Source organism: Pithys albifrons, chromosome 4 (assembly GCF_047495875.1).
Source record: "Pithys albifrons albifrons isolate INPA30051 chromosome 4, PitAlb_v1, whole genome shotgun sequence".
Taxonomy (NCBI): Eukaryota; Metazoa; Chordata; class Aves; order Passeriformes; family Thamnophilidae; genus Pithys; species Pithys albifrons.
In genome coordinates this window covers 92,131,475-92,150,045 of record NC_092461.1, presented here as the reverse complement: position 1 = coordinate 92,150,045, position 18,571 = coordinate 92,131,475, and the positions used below count along the sequence as shown (strand labels likewise).

Sequence of the window (18,571 nt, the reverse complement as noted above, 5' to 3'; positions counted from 1 at the left end):
GACTTGCCTACAATTTGGCTGATGAGTTTACATTACAGATATCCACTTACTGAAGTAGCAGTTATGCTACAGAAAGTCAGCTGTCAATAGTTCTAAAAGCAATATGATAAACTTTCAGACATCTCTACAGTTGGCCTGTGCAGGGTGCAGGTAGTGAGAGACAGGAAAATGTTGTATTACTGCATTGCTTTACTTTTGCACAACTGTTCCACCTATTATGTTAATGAAGGACACATAACAAAAGCACTGACTTGTTTTTAAGTTATCTATTTAACTGCAGAATCATTGATGCTGTATGTTCCAGCAAATAGATATTAACCACAGTACAAAACCCACGTAAACACTCAAAACTATTTTTAGCATTGTGTTTAGTTCTGTATATATTACAAATACAGTTCTGCAATAATATAAAACTTTAATTAGAAAGTAGTAATTACCAGTTCTTTCCACTGCTTTAATGTCTTTGATCTTGCTGCCTGAAGAATACTTATAATTTTCTTTACTCTTGAACTCTTTATCTCATCTAAAAGGCTTTGAAGAAAGAAAAACATTTAATACTCTCTTTGGAATGAAAGTTTACATTTATTTTTAAAATACTTTCCCCTCCTCTCCAGACTCTGTGAGAAATAATGCAGGGATTTGACCTGTTAAAGGATGACATTCTTGTCTTCCAGTGTTCCAGTTCTGCAGATGGACCAACATCATCAGCTTCTCTTCTAATTTGTTCACTCTCCACTAAAACTTGTCTGATCTGTTTGGTCCAAATCCTGACCACTTCTTCAAGTTTCTCAGCGACCTCCGTGTTACTGCCTTCAAAATTATAGAATTGGATGCTCTTATAAGCACCAGGAAATAAATACAGAATCTTAAACTACAGAAGTAAAATGTTCTTGCCAAACATAATCTGAGACTATGTAAACAGTGTATTTGAAGTACTGACCAACAACAGGAAAAGATTAAGACTGTAATAACAAGAAGCACACACATAAAACTTGTTTCTATCTACCATTACTATTGCATATCCCTTCACAATGGAAACAGTCAAAAGTACAGCAAGTTCATAAGGAAAAAAAATATAGCAATGTGGGTTGGGGAGAATCATGTTTCATAGATCCAAGAAATGCATTAACTATGTGTATATTTTTCTGCTTATGTTTCATAAATAAAGGCTTACTTCGTATTTCTCTCTTTATGCCACTGCAGTCTATTCCACATTAAAAGTATGACTAACAGATGTCATTATTAACAGTCACAAAAAACACTATGATTTTTAAGTCAGCATATCTTTTTAGACTGCCCTAGCAGCAGAAAGACTCCAGTTCATTTGGTGCATTATATTTAGGAATCATACAACATTGTTATCTCATCTTAAGCCTCAGTAGTTCTGTGGAAGCTGTCATGCCATAGGCTTATGTAGGGTTGAGAAGGACTGCAAAGTATTGACTAATTTGGCAATAAGGTGACTGCTACTGACTGGTTTGGCAATGGTGATAAGTAATGGTGAAAAGCTATTGTTGAAAGAGACATAACTACTCTTTTTATTACATAAACATATATGTGTATATATAAATTTTTATAAATAGGTCTGATTTTATTCACAGAGTCAGACTTAAAATTGGATAGGATTTTCCCAGTATCAAAGAAAGTGAATAGTACACCCACTAGTAGATGGCTTCACTCAGCAACTACTTGGCAGGCAAACTAGGGAACAAAGACAACTGCTTACATGATATATAAAGCAATCACCTAATTCTTTAAGGTCAACAAATTAAAGGATGGGCAAATGACTAATGCATATGATTATGCAGTCAGGAACCTGGCAAGAGTAATCAGAAAAATGTATACAGTTCAGGGAAGATGAATCAATTCTTCAAAGTAATTTTTTACTAATGACATAACATTTATTTTATAAACAGCACCATTGTGTTTGCTGTGGTATAGGAATTACTCACCTGCAGTTATGTAGTCAGATGGGTTCTGTAAGTTGCTGACATAAATATCAATATCCACTTTTGTGAGCTGAATTTTATCTTCTATATTCTGTCTTGATGATGACAAAGTACCCACAAATTTATCCACTGAATACAGAAAATCTTGTATCTGGTTGTTCTTCAAGCCTTCTTTCACAGCTCCCCAGTTCTGATTATTTTATCATTTATGAAAAAAAAATTAGTCACACTTTCTTTTGGTTTTGACCACAAAAAGTATTTTTCCTTAGAAAGGTATTCTTATTCATGGCAGTATATAAAGATTTATCAACATGCCCTTTAAAATACATTCACCTTTAAAGTGTGCATTGATTTAATTCTTCTTTTAGAGAAGAAGAGACAAACTAGCAAAAGGCTCTAAGAAATAAAAATGTCTTCCTGCTCTCACTGACATAATTGTATTTTTTTCTAGCTTGATTTTTCTTTTTCTGAACAGAGAAAACACATTCTAATCTCCCTTCCTGCTTCTGGGTGAGAGGAAATGGCAGCACATGGGGACAGCACACAGTACCATCATTCTTGACAGACATTGAGCTTCTTTATATTTCCCACCTCTGAACACGTACTTCCAGATACAACTGAGCCAACTGTGATGCTTTGTGATTGCCACAGAGTAAGCACAACTCAAAGAAGCTGGATATTCCGCCTATGATGCAGTGCTTGCTATCCACGCTCTACAATAAAGTCATGGACTGACCCCTTGTGCCACCAGAAGGATTTGACACTTCTTTCAGTCCAGGTTTAAACCAGTTTTAATAATGTCATCACAGTTTACCTTGGTATGGTTGCTGTGGTATGCTCTGCTTTATCATAATAATTACAATTTCTGCTATTGCTTGAAAATAAACAATAACTATATGCATTTCAAACATTTGTATACAAATTGCATGACATCCATAAAGGTCTGTATTAAACTTGTATCATCTTGTATCCTCTCTTCTATGTCCAACTGATGCACAAACAGAACTGAAGCAGCCACTCGCCTTAATTCCAAATGTTCTTGATGAAGAAAAAAAATGACTAGTTTTTGATTACCTGTTGGGATTTAAGTCCTGGTATCATGATCTGAGACAGGAAAAATTCCAGGCCCCGAAGGATATTTCCACTGGTACAGTCAATCATACCAAAATTCACTTCCTTCAGGGAAGAAACAAAAATTAGCAGAGCACATACAAACTTCTGCAACATTACACTATTTGAGTGAAATTTAGATGCATGGCAGACATATGCCAGTTCTTAACCATACAGGTTCCATGAGGATATTGCCCCTCAGCCATCGAATTTGGATTAGACACAGACTAAATTTCAACTAAAAATTCCAAGAATTGCCTTCGAGTCACCAGAAAAATCAGTCTCAAATTGTAGCAACACTCCAGCAACCAATTCAAGTTGAATGTATAATATCAATGTATGAATTAATCTTAACACAATTACATGCCATGTTTCTCATTTACAGGAACACCTTCCATCTGTCATAAATGCCTAAAGAAGGTCAACAAATATATCAGGCAAGAAATGTCTCTCTTGGTTGCAGAGTTTTCTCAAGTTCATTGTTAATGAGCTTACACTTAGGAAGCACTCTTTTACCAAAAGGGTAGACACTGGAACAGGCTTCCTGGAGAGGCAGTTGGTGTCCCAAGCCTGTCAGTGTTTAAGATGTGTTTGGACAATGCCCTCAACTTTTGGTCAGCCCTGAAGTGGTCAGGCAGTTGGTCTAGATTGTCATTTATGGTCCCTTCCAACTGAAATATTCTATTTTATTCTATCCTATCTTACTGTAGTTAATGTGAAGAAAGAAGTAGTAAGTTGCTGAAGCTGGGGAAAGCAAAAGACAGTAGTGATGGGTGGAGTTTTACTGCAGAACACAAAGCATAAACTGGAAGAAGTGAGGGATTGCATCTTTTCCCAACACTACCCACTTATGGATTGGTTGGCTTTTCTGTAACTGGCATTTTGCTTAGAAATGTGTACATCCTGTACATGGGCTGTGTGCTTTCTGCTGCCCCTGCTGAATAGCCACTTTGGCTTTGGATATGCCTCTTTATCAGAAAGGGGGACTCATTTGGAACTTCTGAACTGCACAAACACATTGATTTTGCCTTCATCATAACAGCTTCACTGATATGGGGAAAAGTGTACTAAGGTCTGCCCTGGAAGCTTTTACTCCCAACTTTGGCCTGTGCAAAGACACCAGTTCCATACTGGTTTAGAAATGGCAAGTACAAATGATTTTTTTGTAGTGGGTTTGACATTCTTGGCTATCTCGGTCATTAATTTCACTAATATTTTCTTCCAAGTTCTCCACTGGCATGCAAAAGAACTGCACTTAAAACATTTAGCTTTTATGCATGGGTGAAATACTACATCCTAACAATATTACAGCATTATAATCCTACTAGAGTGCAAGAGGGTAAAGAGCTTTTTCTCAAAAAGCAGAGGAATTACTGATTACAATCAAGGCATCATTCTGCTTGAAGAAGTGCTTATGAGGAAGACCAGGTTTCTTTGCATGTCTAAACATGTTCCCTGGGAGGCAATGCCCAGAAGATTCTTGGTAAGAAAGTGCTCCTAAACTACTTCCTTCTACAAGAGGGTGTGCTAACAAAATAGCAGAAGGAAGCAATACAAGGACATTGAAGAAATTAACTGCACTCCATTTTTCCCCTTCAGATGCTTTTAACAATGCTGATTTTTCCCATATGACAGTGTTTACATTTGTTGCAGGAAAGGGGAGACAGGGAAAATTAAGACTTCGGAATTTCTATGATAATTTCTAGCATTTCTAGCGACATACTAGCTGATCCATTTCTTTCCAGTGGATAGTGAAGAGTCAACTCTTCCTCTTGAGCAATAGGGGACAACACCACATATTCCTAGGGAGTTCTGCTTCTAAATCTTCCTACAGAGCTCTTCAGGATAAACAAAATTTGTTTTACCTTCTATAGCACCTAAAAATATTGCCTTGCCTAAAGAATGAAGTTTGATGAAGATACATGACAGGCCCTGTCAAAAGAAGATGATCACAAGAGAACTGCAGAGAGAAAGCACCAAGGCAGATAAGCGAAGAGTTTGGACAACCATTATTTCTTTAATGTCTGTTCTTAGATGGTAGTATCTGGATGATCTTCTGTTGCAAATAATTCCCAACAACGTGAGTATCTCTGAAAGTCAGAAAAGGCTGTTACAGCATTTCTTATACACAAGAAGCTATGAGGGGCTGGAAAACATTACATTAGTTACTTTCAGGTATCATCTTTATTTCAAAAGTCTAAAAGATAAAGTTTAAGGGTATCACTTGCATAATTTAGGCTCATTACTTAGAAAAAAATCTCCTGGTTTGTCTTTATTCCCTACTGCCACTAAAATTTATATTTTAATGATTAATTAATGATGAATTTTATTAATTAGGATCTTGGTTTTAATAATATTGCAGTATCTAATTTATAAATAAGTAGAAATTTATCACAAATACTTATTCACATGAAAAAGAACTTCTGTTAAACATAGACCTGGACATTTTCATTAAAGCATTCCCCACTTCTTTTCCTGACTCCAGCTGTGTGAATAAAGATCTGAGAAAATATTAAGTACATGGAGAACAGTGCATGATTTTGGACTGACCTGAGAGACATTTGATGCAGTTATAGCTTTATCTGATGTCCTTAGGAAAAATGCACAGGTTCCTGTAAAGCCCTGTAAAAAGGACAAAATGCATACAGTGAAAAAGAATCCATGCATACAGTAAAAGTAATTTACTTAAAACTTGAAGATGTACTAAAAACAAAACTAAAAAATTGATTGCTCGAAACAGTAGTGAACTGTTTGCAGGATATTTGAAAACTTGTGCCTCTCAAATCAAATACTGTGTTTTCTCCTTCTGACATAAGAACATCAAGAATGCCCTTCTGGACAGACCAGCTCAGTATTACACCTCTACTAAGAAAATGCAGTTCATGGAGAGCCTGTGAGTCAGACTGTTTTCTGGGCTCTGTTCTTGTACTCCCTGACCACCTGCAGCTCTTGTGTGAGAGCTGTTACATGACATATTTCTGTCTAGTCATTTTAGAATCCATTTATGGACCTATCCATGAGACTGTCTAATCTCTTTCCGAATCTGCCTACATAAATTTACTGAAAACCCCACAGATATTCTCAGCTTTCAAACATTTCAAACATTTAAAGTTCTTTCCATATATACTTAAACCACAATCTTGGAATAAGATTTATTTCATTTTTTAAAAAGGGAATTTAGAAAAAGGAAATTTGCTAAGAATTTCTGATCCAAATACCTTTTAACATGTATTTTTATTGTTTTGATGGACTGAAGTAATATAGAAGTTTCAAATCAGTACTTGAACAATGCTTATTTTCAGTCTATTAAACCTAATAATAATTCAACTGTAAGGGACTCAAAAAGCCATTACAGTTGGCGGAACTGGCAGAGGAATGAACCTCACTTTTCCCCTGAAAGCAAGAGAGAATCCCTCAGCTATGTCTTTTCTAACATTACAATGTTAATACAGGCTCTTTGGGGACAAAGAAAACAAAAAACCAAAGCATCACCATGCCTTATTCAAAGAAAATTGTATATGGAATACCAGATTTCCCCCAAAAGAGATGGAAAGAAAGAAAATTAATCAGAAATCTCAATGACTACTCCAAATACGCTGTTGAATAATGCTTAGACACTACAGTGAGGAGGTTGTTATAAGAATTTGAATGAAATAAAGGATTTATTAAGAGTATTTTTGAATAATGTGCAGTTTTATTATATGCAGAGACATACAAAACCACAGAAAAACTGTACTTTTAAACTGGAAGTGCACAACCACTGGACAATACTAAACATGCAGTCATTAAAAAGTGGTAAGGTCTGTGATTTTTCAAAAAGGGTTTATTTGACCTGCTGTCCTCTCAGATAGTGGTGAACACCAACCTCAGTTCAGGAAATGTTGGGAGATCCTGCATTATGAGGACAGAGACTATGTACTTAAATATCTATACAAGAAATACAAAAAGTCATATAACACTGCACAACTGTTATGGTTTTTTAACATTTTACTTTTTAAATGTCATCTAACGAATTTTTTAACCATACCTCAGTGAAACCCATGGTAATGAATAACTTCTTCTGAGGCAAACTGTTCGTTGACTCTTCTGACCTCAATGATGCATTTGACTTTTGCTAGCAAAATTATAAATAAGAGGTTAATAACATAAAAACTATATAATACAAATACTTTATCCATTTGAACATGTGAATTAAAATGAAGCTCATTCTGACTCAGTACCTCCCATACAGAAATCACAAGGTGGCTTTCTCTAAAGAATCAGCTTTTTATGAATCTCACAGTCCCCAGTAAAGAGTTTCATAGCCCCATTCTTTCAGGAAAAACAAAAATCAAATAAGAAGGGGGGAAAGTCTCAGAAAATATAAGAAAATTAAATCTAAAGTGTTTCCTAGAGCAACTTCCTCTGTGATAACCAACTGGATGTCTTGCAAAAAAAGTCATGTGCCTGGTCTGCAGAGTCAGAATGTAATTGTGATTGGGACTCACAAGCAACACTGTCAGCTAGGTCCTGCCAACAAGGCAAAAAAATTTAGCTTTCTGCCTAGTTCTTTAACCATCCATCACTGAAAAACTTTCTCTCTGAGAACTCTTGCTGCCACTGGTCCCTCTCCACTGATCTGAATCTACAACCTCTTCTCTTTAAAGCAACAAAAAAGTTTAAAGCCTAATAAATACCTGCTTCCCTCTAAATTTGTGTCATGCATTTTGGAAAACAATCTGTTGAAACTTGGAAAAATGTACAGAAAATAATGTGGAAGAAATCTGCAAGTGTGTTTCTCTTTAAAGTTGAGGAAAGCCTTCTTTCTAAAAAGTTAAGTGTTCAGCTCCTGCTAGACAAAATATGTGATGAGTGATACACAGTGGTGGCTCCCCCTTCCACCCCAAATCATCATCTGCTGACCCCTACACAGTTTCAAGTGAACATCATGCACCTAAGCTGGTGAAAAAGAGAGATGAGAAGGAGCAAAGACAGGAGCTTTGATAGATCTTGGTAAGAACCTGCCTACTTGTCAGGCCAATGGTCTGCCCTGTCCCATATGTTATCTCCAAGAATGGTCAAAAATGGCTAAAAAAAGGGAAAGCATTATAACACTGCCCTTGAGTAATATTCAATACTCCAATATGCTGGAAATCAAACTGCTTACAGAAAAGTCAAATTAAAGAGCTCTCTTCACTCATCAGAATGCAGTGGAAGATGCTAGAGATGGCATTTATACTTTCCATCGGAAACATTTATTTTTACGCTATGCTGCAGCTAAAACAGAATTCTCTCAAATTATTTTTTTAATGAGTAAAAAGGTCAAAATAAACCAAAATTAAATGCAGAAATGCAATGTTTCATTTAACTCAGGCTGGGCATTTATTTCTGACTTGTCAGTTAAGGAAAACAATGTCAAGATTATTACTTTAATCTTCATTTAAGTCAGAGAACAACACATTCATCCCAGAAATGTGCACGCACAGTCCCAGGGAAATGAAAAACTGATTAAACTGTTTTGACAGCTGAGCTCATCCTATGCATTGCAAAGTCTCTAAGCAATTCCAGTAACACTCAAAAGTTCTGTTAATTTAGCTAGTTTATAATGATTCTGTAATTCATTCTTGCACATAGCTGATGATGAAGCATTGTCAATCAGTTTTTCTCCTCAGCTAACCTAAAATACCACCATATGGTGTGTTAGCTCTCCCTATCATGGCCACTCAATAGCATAATCTGAGAGGACTGATGAAGGACTTGTGCAGTTCTGGAAGCCCACAGTAGTTGTGTTAGACAATGTCAAGGTCACTTGGCACCTTCTGATATTGCACACTCGGTGGAAGCTGAACAAGTTATTTTGCTCTTAATGAAGAGGCTTCTCCTTCTCCAAACTTAAAGGGAGAAAAATACAGCTTGGGGACCACAACTGCCTTATTTCTAGTCTTACCTTTCTAAGCTTAAAATTATTTTCTGCAGAATGGGACAGACCTGAATATGAAGCCACCTTAATTTAGAAAGAAATTGCATTCTTTTTGCCCTCTTGAATGAGTGCTTTGTCCATAGTAGAGTTAATGCATTTCAAACCAAAAGAAGATGAAATAATTCTTAGACAGCTCTCACATTCCTGTAATACTTATGCTAGCTAATCTAGTATTTTAAACTCTGAATATCGTAAACACTTCATCTCAATTACCTTTATCATTTTGAAGTCTGGATTTTTACCCTACTTTGCCATTTTCAAGTTTTCTTTTGTGAAAACAAGAACAATATCAAATCATGCAACATCCCATTTCCATGTAAGCCAGGATGGCAGAATCTAAACAATGAGATCCAAGTTCTTTCCACATACCAAAAAAAAAATCTGTTAAGATTTTCTGAATTTTGTAACAGTCATGTGATTTATTATTTTTTAGAATGCAACTTTGCTTTTGCAAAAGTAATAATTGAAACATACCTGCAATACATCTTGGTAAAAGAAGAGCAACTTCTTAAGTCCACTAGGGGCAAAGAATTGCTCTATAAGTTGAAACTAAAAAAAAAATTACAATTGTACTTAATTGGGAAGTAGTTTCAAAGACTGAAAATTTTGAAATATTTTAGTTTTAATTGATGTTTACCTTGTCATCAGAAATAATGGCTTCCTCCACATGCTGCTCGCTCAAGTCTATCCCATCTGCTAACCTTGATATCAAATACTTGTGTCTTCCATCTATCTGAGCTCTTCTCTCCTCTTTGGTTATTTTGGCTTGCTTGTCTAGTTCCTTTCTACTTTCACTGGAAAGTACAATGCTTTTCTTAACAGTTGTCTAGAAAATGAAAGTTATAGAGAGATTATTTTTCCTCACTTAAGGACTGTATTTTATAATGTTGATCTTTAAGCCGATTTCTTAAACTACTTCAAGCAGAAACATAAAAAATTGCATCTAAGGAATGCATAGGGGAAAGAACAGTAATAGTTAAGTTGTTAGTCCAGAATTATTTCTCAGCATAAAGCTACTACTATGAAAACTACAGATCTGAAACTTCACATGAGGACCACAGAACCAGATGTGGATCCAGGCTAAGGTCACAATACCAGTTTAGTGCTATAAAGGATCTAATTCAAATGTCAGCTTTGTGTCCATATTCCAGATCTGGGACCAGATCTACCTCTATACTGCCAGCATTTTAATAATAACAAGTTATTACCATAAAGGAAATAAATAAAACAAATTACTGTAAAATCAGTCACCACAGAAACAAATATACAATTGATGATGAATGTTCAGGTCATATAAAGCTAGCAGCACAATGACAAAGAAAATTTAGGCAAAAAAAGATTTTTCAAAATCTTCACATCAGTGTAAACCACACTGGAAATAGATATATTAAGTAACATTTTTAAGTCAACAGAAAATCTTCAGAAGCTATATGGAAAGCTAAAGATTTGTATAAAAAAAACACCATGTCGTCATTTCCGTCTACACACAGACATGAGTATCTGGGGTTTGGAGATGTCTGAAGTGTGTCTGTATCTTACAGTTTTTACTGGAGAAAAAACAGATAAATCATATCATTTTCCAGTACTTTAAACTAGGAATTGCAATGATCAATTCTACTCTTGGATTAAAAAAGCAAAAGAGTTTGCCAGAGTCCACCTTTGCCTCACAAAATCTGGTTGTACTCCAGACTCTGAATGCATGTTTTACATTACTGTTGTCTCTACTTGCAACGGATTATAGAAAACAAAATACATCACAGAAACCAAAAATCCCAGCAACACACACTGTGAGCACAAAGTCAGAGGCCTAACACTGTAGACACTTTAGAGTGGTTCACTGTTCTTTTCTTCTTGCAATTAACAGAGACTGAAGGTAGTCAGCATGCTTCAGTATTAGACCAAGTGTTTGTTGGTGAAGACTTCAAGAAAAATCTGTATAGAAGAAAATTCAGCAGGCAAAAAGTACTTGAGTCACCACCTAATTTAGAATAAAAACACTTGCCGGAAGAACAGCAGTCAAAGGTGATCCTATGACAACAGATCCTAGCTCAGTGCTCCTTGTCTTCAGGTTCCCTCCATGTCTGTATTTACTTTCTGTGTCTAGTTAAAAGAAATGGCAAGTAGTAATTATTCAGGTATATGCACAACAAATGCATTTACAAGACCTGCAGCACTGTGTCTTCACATCTGCTGGCTAACCTCTTCCAGTCTGGGGAAAATGAGACATGAAAGGAACATTAGAAAACATGCACCTCAGCACAAAGACTTAGAAGCCACTAGGAGGAACAGATATATAATGCTCTTCATCTCAAGCTGAATTTCAAGCAATGCATACAGATAGCAAAAGAGGTAAGAAAAAACAATTTAAGGTACTACCTTGAAGAAATCAGTTCTGGAAAAAATAGATACCCTACAATACTCTCACTTTTCACACTTGCTATTGTCACCCAGTTACTCCTCTCCTGTATCTAAATTCTCATTATCAGTCTCATGTGTTGCTGGCAAACTTGCTACTTGCACAGACTTGCAAGACAAGTTCAGCATATGGAATATCTGAAGAATAAAGACTGATAATTTTTGCAATAAAAACAAGACATATATTGTTAGGGTGTGTAACTATCTTAGGGTGTGTTATTAAGTGTCCTTAAGAGCTTTTGAAGCCCTTTAACTTATTTAATAAGAAAATAATTGTATGCCTATAGGTTTTTTTCAATAAATTAGGATTTGAATATTTTTAAGTAATTTGAGTAACAAATAAGAGTATTTATGTTTTCCTGATACTAAGTACAATAACTTACCTCCAGTCAGAAGCCACTTCTCTTTTAAAAATTTTAATTCCAAAGCATTCCTAAATATTGCTTTATCTCTCCTTAACAGAAATACTGTTTTAATGAGCTTCAAAAAGATAATTATTTGAAAGCACTGAACAATGCTATTTGTAATTTCTACATCTTGCTTTCAGTCTATTTTATTTCTCCAAATATGATGTTTATGTTCCATCACTAGCAGCAAATAGGATCACCAGTGAAGCATGCAGTAATGCTAATAAGCAGCTCACTAAACTTTCATGAATTACTGTTTAGTTCATTCTAAATATCTGATAAGATTGCAATTAAAACCAAAATTCTAATAGCACTGATTTCCTTACAAATTTTCTTACAGACTTTATCTTTTTACCCCGGATTATAATGTATTATTCAAGGAATCATAAAATCGTTGAAATTGGAAGGGGTCCCTAGAAGTCATCTGGTCCAGCTACCCCTGCTCAAGCAGGATTATTTACTGCCAGTTACCCAGGAGCACTTCTATATGACTTTTGAATATCTCCAAGAATGGAGACCCCATAACCTCCCTGACCAACCTGTGCCAGTGCTCTGTCACCCTCACTGTGAAAACATATTTCCTGATGCTCAGAGAGAACCTCCTGTGTTTCAGTTTGTGCCATTTCCTCTGATGTTTTCACTGGACACCACTGCAGAGAGCTTGACTCTCTGTTCCTCACACCCTCCCTTCAGGTATTTATATGCACAGAAAAGATCCCACACAGACCCAGCTCTATCAGCATTTTCTCACAGGGGAGGTGTTTCAGTGCCTTTATCGTCTTCACTGGAGTTTCTCCAGCATATCGATGTCTCTCTTGTACAGAGGAGCCTAAAACTGGACGCAGTACTCCAGGTGAGGCCTCACCAGTGCTGAGTGCAAAGGATGTGTTATGGGTTTGGACAGGTGGGCCTAAATTTAGGTTTTAAAGTTCAGCTAGGCCTAGGATTGTCAGCTGATTTAAGCTGGGCTGAGCTAGCTAACAGCTGACTTCTTCCAGCCAATAATATTGTATTCCATACCATACTACATCATCTCAAAGGGTGTAAAATCCAGTGTGTGAGAGTGGCTTAGTCAGTTCTGCCATGGCCGAGGTACAAGCCGGACGTGACCCAGCTTTTGTCTTGAAGCAGGCCTTGCTCTGCCCCTGCTGCCTCTGCTTGCATTTTGTTTGCATTCAGGGAAGTAGAAACATTTTTGTTTTTACTTTTTCTGTTTCTTGCTATGTGTCTCTTAGAGTACTTACAGATCTAGTGTAATAGACTTTGCTTTGTATTAACTGGGGAGAGGGTTTTTCTTTCCTCTCCCTCTTCCCCTTAGCTGGTTGGGGGGAGGAGGAACCCTTTTCACTCTGTCCTGGACAGTTGGAGATTTGCCAGCTCAACCCAGGACAGGATGGATCAGGCCTCTTAACCTGTTGGCAATACTCCTCATCCAGCCCATGGCATCATCAGATTTCCTTGCCACAAGCACTCATTGCCAGCTCATGTTCAACTTAGGCATCCACAAGGTTCCTTCCTGTCAATCTCTTTTTCAGCTATTCAGCCCTCAACTTGTACTGTTGCATGGGCTTGTTCATCCCCAGGTGCAGGAATTTTCACTTTCTCTTGTTGAACTCTTGAGGTTTCTGTCAGCCTGTCTTTTCAGCCTTTTGAGGTTCCTCTGGAGGACAGCACGACCCTCTGGTGTCTCGGCTATCCCTCCAACTTGTGAGTCATCAGCAATCTTGCAGAGGTTACCCTCTGCCCCATCATCCAGATCATTAATGAAGATGTTGAACAGGACTGTACCCCGTATTGACCCCTGGCGTATACCACTATGCTTTGGGCTCCAGTTGGACTTTGTGCTGCCGATCACCACACTCTGAGCTTGCCTGCTCCACCAGTTTTCAATCTATCTTACCTTCTGCTCTGTCAGCACACATTTCAACAGCTTCTACAGGAGGATATTACAAGAATGAAGGGGAAATATAAACTTTAGCCTCTCAGCTGTGGTAATTTGTAACCCAGGAATGCGAAAAGGCTCAGCTGAAGATGTTAAGCTGGCTGGAAGCAGGAATGCCAGAGGCAGAACAACTCCCTATAAGGGAGTATAGTTTGCCTTGGTGATGAGACAAGAAACAGTCCCAGCACTGTCCTGTAGCCATCCTGGAATGTCAGGCTCAGAGCTTACCTTTGGGCAGTACAGCTCGTACTGGGGGGATGGACCCAAGGCTGGGCTGAGGTGCTCCATGCTAATGCAATTGTATATAAAGAATTGCTTCATGAAGCATCTTTGCAGACTTCTTACAGAATTGCTTATTGGGTTAGGACTGTCTAATGTATTGTTTATTAATTTTTGTATATATATTTCAGAACAAATATGTGTTTAACACACCTCAAAGGGCACAATAAAAAATTCCCTATAGGACAATGTCAAATGTCTTACTGAAGAAAAGGCAGACCAGAACCACTGCACTCCCCTTACTATTAAACCAATAATTTCATTGCAAAAGGAAATGAAGTGGGTCACACATTTCTTCTCTCAGGGAATCCATGCTGACTACTCACAGTCACCCTCTTGTTCTTCATGTGGGTGGAAATGATATCCAGCATTAGCTGCTCCACTACCTTCTCAGGGACTAAAGTGAGGCTGACTAGGCTGTACTTCCCTGGGTCCTCCTTTTTGCTCTTCTTGAAGTTAGGAGTGACATCAGCTTTCCTCCAGACCCTAAGCACCTCTCCCAGATGCCACAAATACTTATTTATTCAGTACTTTCTATTATGATCATCTTCCAAAAGGTCAGGGAATACTTAAGCAAAGTGGGCATACATAAGGGATGCACATGCAGGCACAGAGGAAGCTGACTGATGTCATTGTGAGGCCATGTTCAATAATCTTTGAACTAACTATTCACTCTATTACCACTGTTAATATAAAGGAGATACCACATCATAAGCCATATTGTAGAGTACACCATACCACAGAGTACCACTCGTTTTACTTCCATAAAAATGGTTCTAATCACACTAATGTTATTCAACACTAAGAAATCTGCTAAGGGATCACAGTTGCACTGTGGACAGCCCTGTAAATACACATACATAAAACATGACCCTGTAAATACATATATATATATAAACATATATGCATGTTTATTTATTTGTACATATTTATTTATAAAGCTGAAAACTGCATATTGCAGTCCCTACACTGGCACATTCAGAATAGCAGATAGCCAGTCAGTATATATAAACTTAAACACTCTACTTAATAATTGGATTCCCATTTTCTTCTTGGATTTCTTTTCCATACAAAGCCAACATGAAGCACTTATTATTTTCTCCCTTACCTTTTCTTATAGAAATGAGAGGTGGACAGAGATCAATATGAGGTTTGGAAGAAAGTTGCATTCCTCTCAGTTGTTCTGATTCCTGCGGTGCAGAGTGACCATGAGAGGAGCTAGGCTTGACTCTTTCCCCCAACTCCGTCTCACCTCCCACAGTCTCCTCCATCTGCACCACCACACAAAAACCAACCTAAATCAACAATACAGAAAATGACTGGACAATGTAACATTGTACTTCAGTAATTTTATCCCTGTTACAGCATCAATTTTAGATTAGCATGGAAAGGAAATAATCTCTACTTTTGGTGGCTGATTTAAAAAGAGACAATCTAAGCAGTTTTCAGAATTATAAAAGCTCATCTACGGTTGCCTGTTACCAAAACTATATTTCTATTTGCATAACTATGATTTCTCTCCAGTCACACTGCTGCAGGTGGGAACTCACGTGTTGGGGGACAGGTCAGGGTCCTTCTTACACGGCTGCTGCAGGTGCCGCTGCGAGGTGCTCGGCACCGAGGGTCGGCTGAGACTTTGCTTAATCTCCAGCAGGTTTTTAAGCCTGCGTTCTGCCTGGGCGCTGCTGGCAGCTGCTATGGCAACTCCGACACAAACCCGGCTAACTAACAACTCCGTCCCCAGGACACACCTCGTGTCGCCCACATTTCCCACCGGACCCAACAAGCCAGTGCTAATTTCGTAACTACTTGTCTTTTTAAAAGCACCATATTTTTCTGTTTCATACAAATTAAACCCTAAGCACTCAGCTCCCCTGGGCCCCGGCGTGGCTGGGTGTTGTGCCGGGGATGCCGCGGTGCCGTGCCGGGGATGCCGCGGTGCCGTACCGGGGGATACAGCGGGGCCGTACCGGGGGTACAGCGGGACCGTGCCGGGGATACAGCGGGACCGTGCCGGGGATACAGCGGGGCCGGGCCGGGGCCGTGCCGCGGGACCGGGCCGGGGATACAGCGGGGCCGCAGCGGGGCAGCGCCAGCACTGCCAGACTCCTCCCGGCTCGGCTCGACTCGGCTCGGGTCCGGCCCGTGCCTAAGGAGACACAGCGCGCTGAGAGAGGGGTTTTTTCTTTCCCTTCTCCTCTGACGGGCAAAGGCACTTCCACATGGACCTGAAGGTACCGCATGGTTTCCAGCTTACCCACCTGCGGCACCCTTGGAGAACCACAGAATGGGTTGTTTAGCCTGGAGAAGAGGAGGCTCAGAGGTGACCTCATCACTGTCTACAACTACCTGAAGGGAAGTTCTAGCCGGGTGGGGGTTGGTCTCTTCTCCCAGGCACTCAGCAATAGGACAAGGGGGCACAGGCTCAAGCTCTGCCAGGGGAAATTGAAGTTGGATGGCAGAAAAAAATTATTTCCAGAGGGAGTAATCAGGCAGTGGAATGGGCTGCCCGGAGAGGTGGTGGATTCACCGTCCCTGGAGGTTTTTAAACTGAGATTGGACGTGGAACTGAGTGCCATGATCTGGTAAATGGACTGGAGTTGGAGTAAGGGTTGGACTTGATGATCTTGGAGGTCTTTTCCAACCCAATCGATTCTATGATAATGCACTGGGGTGGGAAAGACCTCCCAGGCCATTGAGCCCAACCTCTGACCGAACACCTCCCTGTCAGCTACACCCGGGCACGGACTGGCATGTCCAGCCTTGCCTCAAAACACCTCCAGGATGGCGCCTCCACCACCACCCTGGGCCACCCATTCCCAAGCTTAACAACTCCCTCGTGAGGAAATAATGGCACACGCTTCCTCCATTTTTTCCAGATGATACCAACTGTATAGAATCATAGAATCATAGAATCGATTGGGTTGGAAAAAACCTCCAAGATCATCAAGTCCAACCCTTGGTCCAACTCCAGTCCATTTACCAGATCATGGCACTCAGTGCCATGTCCAATCTCAGTTTAAAAACCTCCAGGAATGGTGAATCCACCACCTCCCTGGGCAGGCCATTCCAATGCCTGACCACTCTCTCTTTAAAGAACTTCTTCCTGATATCCAACCTAAACCACCCCTGGCAGAGCTTAAGCCCATGCCCTCTTGTCCTACTGTTGGTTGCCTGAGAGAAGAGACCAACCCCCACCTGGCTAGAACTTCCCTTCAGGTAGTTATAGACAGTGATGAGGTCACCTCTAACCCTCCTCTTCTCCAGGCTAAACAACCCCAGCTCCCTCAGCCTCTCCCCATAGGGCTTGTGCTCCAGTCCCTTCACCAGCCTTGTTGCTCTTCTCTGGACTCGTTTCAGCACCTCAATATCCTTTCTGAACTGAGGGGCCCAGAACTGAACACAATACTCAAGGTGTGGCCTCACCAACGCAGAGTAGAGGGGAAGGGTCACTTCCCTGGTCCTGCTGGCCATGCTATTTTTGATCCAGGCCAGGATCCCATTGGCCTTCTTGGCCACCTGGGCACACTGTTGGCTTATGTTGAGCTTCCTGTCAATTAGTACCCCCAGGTCCCTTTCTGCCTGGCTGCTCTCCAGCCACTCTGTGCCCAGCCTGTAGCGCTGCATGGGGTTGTTGTGGCCAAAGTGCAGGACCTGGCACTTGGCCTTGTTGAATTTCATCCCATTGGAATCAGCCCATCTCTCAAGTCTATCCAGATCCCTCTGCAGAGCCCTCCTGCCTTCCAGCAGGTCGACACTCCCACCCAAGTTGGTGTCACCAGCAAATTCGTAGTAGGCGACCATTCCAGCCCACACCTCACAGCACTCGCGCAGTTTATTTATATTTTCAGCCCATCTAGGTGCCTCCAGACGCCGCCCCAAGGCGCACTCGCTACCCTTTTACACCCACACGGCGAACACGACTCGCAAACGCCACAACCACAACCCGCCACCAGGCGGCGCTGCCGCGGGCAGCGTGTTGCGCCTGCGCGACCGCGCGTGCGCCGGCGCAGCGGGGCCTGTCAGCGCCTCGCCGAGCAGGGGCGGCCGCGGCCCCGGTAAGTGCCGGCCGCGCCTCCTTCCCCCGCCGTCCCGGCGCTGTCCCCGCCGTTGTCTCCGCTGCTGTCCCGCCGCTGTCCCCGCCTGCGAGCGCCGCCGCGCCGGGCCCTGCCGGGCTGTCGCTGGCTGTAGCGACCCCGCGCTGGCACAGGGAAGCGGAGCGGGTGGGGCAGAGCGGGCCGGGGCGATGCGGGGAGCAACTCGGGATGGCGGGGCCAGAGCGGGTGCTCCGGGCGCCTCCCGCCCCGGGGCCGAGGCGCGGGCCGAGGGAGCTCGGCCTTTGCCCCGCAGGGACCGGCACCTGCGTCGGGGCGGAGGGTTGGAGTTGAGCCACATCTGTCAGGGAGGAGCCGGGCGGGGCTGGGGCTGCTTCCTCCCAGATGTGGAGTCCGGAGGGGCCGTGCCCCCTCCCCGCTGTCGCTGAGCCCTCCAGCCCCGGAGCTCCTTTCGG

The 18,571-nt window shown here is 40.8% G+C and overlaps 2 protein-coding genes across 2 annotated transcripts in view; one reads left to right on the top strand and one right to left on the bottom strand.

The window, feature by feature from the left end:
• The window catches only part of LOC139670992 (dynein axonemal heavy chain 5-like), a 151,398-nt gene extending 136,066 nt beyond the window's left edge, over positions 1 to 15,332 (bottom strand). The window contains exons 1-10 of the mRNA XM_071553150.1: positions 15,170 to 15,332; positions 11,021 to 11,118; positions 9,656 to 9,844; positions 9,493 to 9,567; positions 7,087 to 7,173; positions 5,610 to 5,681; positions 3,024 to 3,125; positions 1,953 to 2,139; positions 645 to 810; positions 438 to 531 (exon numbers count right to left, since the gene is read on the bottom strand). Of these exons, the coding sequence (XP_071409251.1) occupies positions 438 to 531; positions 645 to 810; positions 1,953 to 2,139; positions 3,024 to 3,125; positions 5,610 to 5,681; positions 7,087 to 7,173; positions 9,493 to 9,567; positions 9,656 to 9,844; positions 11,021 to 11,118; positions 15,170 to 15,332 (1,233 nt within the window). The remainder of the gene's footprint in view (positions 1 to 437; positions 532 to 644; positions 811 to 1,952; positions 2,140 to 3,023; positions 3,126 to 5,609; positions 5,682 to 7,086; positions 7,174 to 9,492; positions 9,568 to 9,655; positions 9,845 to 11,020; positions 11,119 to 15,169) is intronic.
• Positions 15,333 to 18,044: 2,712 nt separating this feature from the next.
• The window catches only part of EXOC3 (exocyst complex component 3), a 29,364-nt gene continuing 28,837 nt past the window's right edge, over positions 18,045 to 18,571 (top strand). The window contains exon 1 of the mRNA XM_071554988.1: positions 18,045 to 18,119. The gene's annotated coding sequence lies outside the window, so the exon portion shown is untranslated. The remainder of the gene's footprint in view (positions 18,120 to 18,571) is intronic.